The following is a 7,293-nucleotide window of genomic DNA, read 5'->3' as shown; positions in this document are numbered from 1 at the left end:
GCAGTACCAGCTTCATGATTCTTTGGGAGTACTAATCTACAATTTGGAAAATGCAGTCTAGTAAAATTTCTCAAATTTCTCCAGTACTTCATCCAGACTTAAATGTTTGATACCTAGATCTCAGAAACTGTCTGCATTCCATTCTTCTATAAGAAAAATTCTACTAAGTTTTCTATAAGAACATAGGTATTCAAAACTTAAACAGGAATTAGTTTTTAAATTAATTGGAAACTAGAATTCTAGTTACAGGACTTGTTATTGTAGTTACTGCTCCTCTTTAGAGGACATGTCATTGAATGGTAATTTGTTTCTCTTTCTCCCAGTGTTTGAGCACTATTTTAGGACCCTCACAGCTGTAATCTTATAATTTATCCTAAAAAAGTAAAAGCTATATCGGTAAAGGAGATCTATCTCCTTTTGTGACATACAAAGGAATTTGTTTAAAGTTTGGTTTAAGAGAATAACAGAAACTTTAAATACTGTATTTACTTGAATAAAAGACAAGGTCCACCCCCTACCATCAGCAATGGAGTGGGGTAAGAGGACAGAAGCCTAGTCCTGGATTTGAGTAGTGGACTAGGGCAGGCGGTGACTGAACTTCAGCTTTGGCTGCAGGCCAGAATGTCTCATTTGGTGAGGGAAGGGGCACGTGGCATGGGGGAAACAGCAAGGTGTTTGTACTCTGTACCTGTGTCTGTCTTCTCCCCACTGCAGCTTACCTCTCTCTTCCCTCCCTAAACCTCATTACCCCTGGCTCTGGCTCTAGTCCCTCCAGTTCCAACCTGGTCCGGCCAGGAGCTTCCATTGCTTTTCTCTGGCTGGGGTGGGCTAGGGCTGCAGCTGCTGCTGACTCCCCTGGAGATGCGGAGTTGCAGCATAATGTTAATGGGGGCGAGGAGGAACAGGTGGTAGGGGAGCAGGCTGTAGCGGGTAGTGGGAGGCTGCCTGAGGGGAGCAAGAATGGAGGAGCAGTCATGGAGGGGGCAACTAGAGGTTTAGGCATAGGGAGACAAGGGGCAGGGATCTGGTCCCTTACCTCCCTACTGCTGTTGTGGGGAGAGCAGCAGTATGAGGGATGAATTTAGGACAGCCTTCCACTAATTAGATTCTATACGTGGGAAATTTATAATAAATACATAAGTTTTCATGTATAGAATCCAATTATTGGAGGGATAATCTTAAATTCAGACTTGTCTTGGATTCTGATATATATGGTAATTTTATAAAGTTATTAGCAAAACTAAGAATTAAACACTTTATAAAGCTGGATAGGTCTTAAATAGCAATAGGTTTGTGTTCTGACATCAGTGGGATCCTCTTCCCTTCTGCTTTTTCTTGGTATATGAATGGACTTCAGAATTGTTTTTCCCCTGCAGAATAAATTAAGCCTAAATCCTACCATTCAGAAACCTGAATAGAGAGTATTTTTTTTCTACTTTTTAAGTACCATATTTACTTGAATATAAGATGACCCCCCCCAACAATTAGATTCTATATATCAAATTTATAAAGTTTCCATATAATTTTCCAGGGATAGAATCTAATTATTTGGGGTTTACCTTTAATTTATTCCTTTTCCTATTGCTAAAGTAGGGAAAATAAATCTGGGGGTCAGATAGTCCCTTTTTCCCTGCTCCTACCTTCTTACTATCACATCCTGCTCTCCCTGAGCACGTGCAAGTGAGGGGCAAGTTTGAAAATATCGACCTTGAAGTATAATTTACCATACAGGCAAACTATTACAGGAGCCTTAGTTCATCAAGAATAAATACTTTTTCCCTGTTTTGAAACTGCTGCAAGTTCTAGCAAAAGTATTCCATAAACATACTTTTAAAACGGCACTTTTGCACCTTTTTTTATTAAGGAAGTTTTTTCGTATTCCAAACCAAATCAGCCAAATCAATTCCAAATCTGAGAGTCATTCAAGAACTATATATGGCCCTACTACTGGCAAACATCCTCCACCCCTACCTGAGGCTTTCAGATGTCTCAAAATCATTTGGCAGGCATCCTTTGGCAGGCCCAAACTTTGGGGTTTGGATGCCCCCAGGTTTTGCTTGCCCTCAGCTGTATGACTTCAGGCATGAATGCCACGTACCCCCAGAGGCTGGATTGCCCGCAGGGGACACCCCCACTTTGGACTACAAGATCGCCCGCAGGGGTGACACGTGCCCCCTCTAAGGTGTCAACAGTCACCCATTGGGGGGTGGGTGGGCCCAGCTTGCTCAGCAACGGACCCAGAAGTGGACTGGAAGTACTTCTGATCCACTTCTGGGTTTGCTGCTAAGCACACGGGGGTTGTCCCCCGCGCTTCTGTGCGACGCGCCATCCGCCCCACCATTACAGCATTCATGAGCCACAGCTGGTACCTCAAAGTATGTAGAAAAAACATTTAAAGCTTTGTCTATGGCCGAATCGCTGATTCTCCGAATCAGCATTGAATCTTCAGATTTAGATTCGGCTGAATTGAATCGGGACAGTGATCCAAATCAACAAATCAACTCACTGTCCCTGATACAGACTGAATCTGAATCGAATATGGCCCGTTTAGCACACCCCTAGTAATAACTTATCCTTGTGGTTGCTTCCCATTAAAAATGTTCTCATCAGTCTGTTTCTACATATGGACCGTGTTTTTCATAGTCATGCTTGGTATTGGCTGCATTTAATCAGTTTCATAGCTGGTTTCTGTTACTGAGTACATGCTGCTTTTGGCAGCAGTTTAATGATAGACAGTGCATTTAATGAGGTTTCATAGAATCATAGAAGTAGGGTCGGAAGGGACCTTGTAGATCTTCAAGTCCGACCCCCTGCCTGGGCAGGAGGAAAACTGGGCTCAAGTGACCCCAGCCAGGTAGGCATTGAGCCGCTTCTTAAAGACCTCCAGGGTAGGAGCCAGCACAACTTCCCTTGGAAGTTGGTTCCAGCTCCTAGCCGCCCTAACTGTGAAGTAGTTCCTACGGATGTCTAATCTAAACCTACTCTCCAGCAACTTGTGGCTGTTATTCCTTGTTATCCCAGGGGGCGCTAAGGGAAACAAGGTCTCCCCCAAACCCTTCTGGTCCCCCCTAGTGAGTTTATAGACAGTTACAAGGTCCCCCCTCAGCCTTCTCTTGTGAAGACTGAACAGGTTCAGGTCCCGTAGCCTCTCATTGTAGGGTCTACCCTGCTGTCCCCAGATCATGCGGGTGGCCCTCCTCTGGACCCTCTCAATGTTGTCCACATCCCTCTTGTAGTGGGGTGTCCAGAAGTGGACACAGTACTCCAGCTGTGACCTGACCAGTGTCGCGTAGAGGAGGAGGATCACCTCCTTGGCCCTACTTGAGATGCACCTGTGGCTGCATGATAAGGTCCTGTTAGCCCTGCCGACCGTGACCTCACATTGTCGGCCCATGTTCATCTTGGAGTCAGCGATGACTCCAAGATCCCTTTCTGCCTCCGTGTTCTCAAGAAGGGAGTTTCCCATCTTATAAGAGTGCTGCCGGTTACTACTGCCCAAGTGCAGCACCCTGCACTTGTCCATATTGAAACGCATCCTGTTTTTGTTAGCCCACCCTTGCAATCTATCCAGGTCTTTCTGCAGTCTTTCCCTCCCTACTAGCGTGCCCACCTCACCTCAAATTTTGGTATCATCAGCAAATTTGAACAGGTTGCTTTTCACCCCGTCGTCCAAATCACTGATAAAGAAATTGAACAGTGCGGGCCCAAGGACTGAGCCCTGGGAGACTCCACTGCCCAGTTCTCCCCAGGTCGAATATGACCTGTCCACCACCACCCTCTGAGTATGACCCTTCAGCCAATTAGCAATCCATCTGACCATGTAGGCATCGATGCCGCAGTCCCCTAGCTTTTTAATGAGGATGGGGTGGGAGACAGTGTCAAAGGCCTTGCTGAAGTCCAGAAAGACTACATCCACGGTGACACCTGCATCCAATACTTTTGTGACCTGATCGTAAAAGGCAATCAGGTTGGTCTGACATGACCTGCCCCTAATGAAACCGTGCTGGTTGCCCTTGAGCATCGTCCCCGATGCCGGCCCGTCACAGATGTGCTCCTTGATGATCTTCTCAAAGAGTTTCCCCAGGATTTCCTTGCATGCAGTTATAAAATGAGGGGGTTTTTTTGCCCATCCTGATTTGGTGAAGTAGAGACTTCATCTTGATTCAAGTAAATACAGTATTATGCAGTGTTTTAAACAATAAAGCTTCAACTTGTCACTGATACAGCTAGTTCTGAACTTTCAGAATAACTTCTAAATGCCTGCATAAGAACATGATTAAGAGCTATCTTATCTATAATAAAAAATACAAAAGTTCTATAATTCTGTCTGCTGACAAACTGTTACCGAGGTTAGATGCTTTTGTGGGTTGAAGTCTGAAATGTTACCTTTGATCAGTTATTTGTAACTGCTAACCAGGGCAGGGGTAAAGGGGAGGGAAGAAGGTTAATATTGTTATGATCTTGCATTCCAAGATCTGTTACATCAGTTCTCAATTTGCTTTTAGGGTGGTATTTTCTAGTGTTTAATTAAAAATCAACTATGTGAGTTAAACATTCTAGATATTCATATTTTATATTGAAGCTTTTTTTGTATCTTCCCCAGAAGTCCAGCAGGAAAGGGTAGCAGTTTTCTTAAGATGTGACTTACATATCCAATTTATCATTTCTTATACAGTTACTCCTTGCTTAACGTCGTAGTTACATTCTTGAAAAATGTGACTTTAAGCAAAACGATGTTAAGTGAATCCAACTGTGTCACAGTAGTTACCTGCTAGCAGATGGCGGCCGAGCGTTGTTATAACTAAACAGTGCGTGACTTTAAACAAGTATGTTCTCTAATAGATCAGTGATGTAATAATGAAACAACATTAACCGGGACCACGTTAGGTAAGGAGTACCTGTATTTCTTATGAATTTATATGATTAACATTCCATCCTTCTATGTTTTATTCTTTTGTCTCTTTCAGCTGATCTGAAAAGAACAATTGCTGTGCTCTTGGATGACATCTTGCAACGTTTGGTGAAACTGGAAAACAAAGTTGACTACATTGTTGTGAATGGCTCAGCAACCAATACTACCAATGGAACCAGTGGTAATCTGGTGCCAGTAACTTCAAGTAAACGTGTAAATGCAGCAAGTAATGTGAGATAGCAGCACACAGTGATACTGTTTTGCTGCTAATTACATAGATTCCATTCAAGAAAAGCTTTTTATCTTCTGATAGGGAAAAGCAATAGTTAACTCTAAAAGATCTATCTGTATGCTGTTCTACTCTAGAATGTGTTGGATTCACAGTAGTCATCATTTATGTAGATAAGGTTCTTAAAGCATAACTTTGCTTTTGATGGTTTTTTCAAAGCATTGTTGTACAGTATCTTCTTTAAAGATATTCTGGTGAAATGATTGTAGTAAGCCAAGTAGGTGATGATATAAATGTCTGAAGTTAAACTACGGTGAAAACAAAAATATAGATTGATTTCTAAAATATATTTATTTAAATAGGATTCTAACATATCTTTTGTATAGATGGACAATAGTGTAGCTTTTCTGTGATCCGCTTTAAACAGAGGTAATGGAGGATAATGTATTGTTAAACTGATGTTAGAAAATGTGTATACTTGCAGTCCAGTATTTTGTTACTTACCCACTAATTGATGTTATGTTGATGATGGCATTGGCTAATATTTTAAATTGAAACCCAAAGAATGTCTTTATTTGCACTATATGTCAAAATAGCTAGAGATAATTTACTGTATATTTAAAAACAGTTATAATATTGAAAATCATAGGTAGTTACACTGTCCGGGTGTATCCTCATGCCAGAAATAGGGCAGTTTAGATGATCAAAAAAGCATAATCTATAATATCCTATATAGTTATTTCTTACAGATATATTTAAGTCTATGTATTTTGTAACTACAGATAAAAAGGTTATTTAAGTTATCAGAGTCAATTTTCAGGTGCGTAAATATTTATTTTTATTCATGGCTTATTTTGTTTTATTTTTAAAAAATATTGTAGTGTTTTGCAGTGCGTGTAACACCATCTCTCTAAGATAACTTGTAAAAGTGGGGAGAGAGAATTGAATTAAAATTAAGAAAGGCCTCTTGACATACAAGAGATATATGTAGTAAAGATTTTTATGTTCCTATGTACAGGTTTTTGTTTTGATGCACATATTTGGGAACTAAGGTAATATTGCCTTATATCCAAGTTAGGCTTAGGAAAGAGAGTTTCAGTGAGAGTGTGCTGTATTTCAAAATGTGTTATCTGAGTCATAAAACTTAAGATAAAAGTGCTGCTCTGCCTGTGTGGGGTTTTGTTTTTGTTTTTTTTTAACTATGCAGAATGCATTTTTAGGATTATGTTGCTTAAAATACTCAATGTAGTAGTTTTTAATATTTGATTAAAAAAAACAAAAAACCTGAGGAAAAACAGGTGCTGGATGATATACTGCCCTAAGTTCTTTTCTATTTCTCCTCGCTGATAGTCTGAGCTGGTATAAAGGAATATGTATCTAAATAAAACTTCAGTTAGCATCCGACTGATCTTTATTTTGTCTGACATACAGAGTATAAATATGTACTTCTTTTTCAGGAAAGGAAGAAAATAAATTTCTATTTGTACCTTGCCTCCTCTTGTCATGTTCTTTACCCATGCTCTTTAGCTCTCTTAAGACCCCTAATTTGTAAATTGCAGAGGTCTGCTACTCCATTCTGTAGTGTGCCTATAAGTTGTACCTATTAAGATTTCCATTTTTGCACAGGTGATTTCCTTATTTCCTTCCTTATTCCTGTAGCACCAAATGCATACTTGATGCTTGCCTGATGGAAATTCAAGTTTTCCTTTCTCCCAGTGTTCATCATGTCTAAAATGTCCCTGAAATGTTAGGGTTAATAAGAGTTCATAATGTAGTGTTACAAAGGGAGAAATGCTATGAAGTGGAGCACTGGATTAGTCTTCCCTTGTCCATCTTCATAATATCCCTATGTGTACATAAATCAGTTTTATAAAATTCACATTGTTAGCTACTGGTATTTCTTTCTTCAAAACACAAACAAAAAACTCTAATAGGCCAAAATTGAGCCCACTTTTCTTCCCACTTGCTCTTTTTTTTTTAATACCCATTTACTAGGGATCTTGTAGAAAGTGACAGAAATGAGTATCAACAATTGTATTTGGTAGCTTATCTGAAGTTAACCCTACTTGGGCTCTGTCATGACCCAAAGGTCTGATTTTTTTGTGTGCGCTTCGGCACTAAGAATTATCCCCGTGGGTTTACAACTTCACTG

General features: G+C 40.3%; 1 protein-coding gene across 1 annotated transcript in view; it reads left to right on the top strand.

Annotated features, from left to right (window-relative positions):
* CCDC126 (coiled-coil domain containing 126) overlaps nt 1–6,632 on the top strand; it is a 42,461-nt gene extending 35,829 nt beyond the window's left edge. The window contains exon 5 of the mRNA XM_014603067.3: nt 4,968–6,632. Coding sequence (XP_014458553.1) covers nt 4,968–5,152 — 185 coding nt within the window. The 3' untranslated portion in view covers nt 5,153–6,632. The remainder of the gene's footprint in view (nt 1–4,967) is intronic.
* The last annotated feature ends 661 nt before the right edge of the window (nt 6,633–7,293 follow it).

Source organism: Alligator mississippiensis, chromosome 5 (genome assembly GCF_030867095.1).
Source record: "Alligator mississippiensis isolate rAllMis1 chromosome 5, rAllMis1, whole genome shotgun sequence".
NCBI lineage: Eukaryota > Metazoa > Chordata > Crocodylia > Alligatoridae > Alligator > Alligator mississippiensis.
The sequence above is the reverse complement of the archived record's forward strand: the minus strand, read 5'-3'. Positions and strand labels throughout refer to the sequence as shown.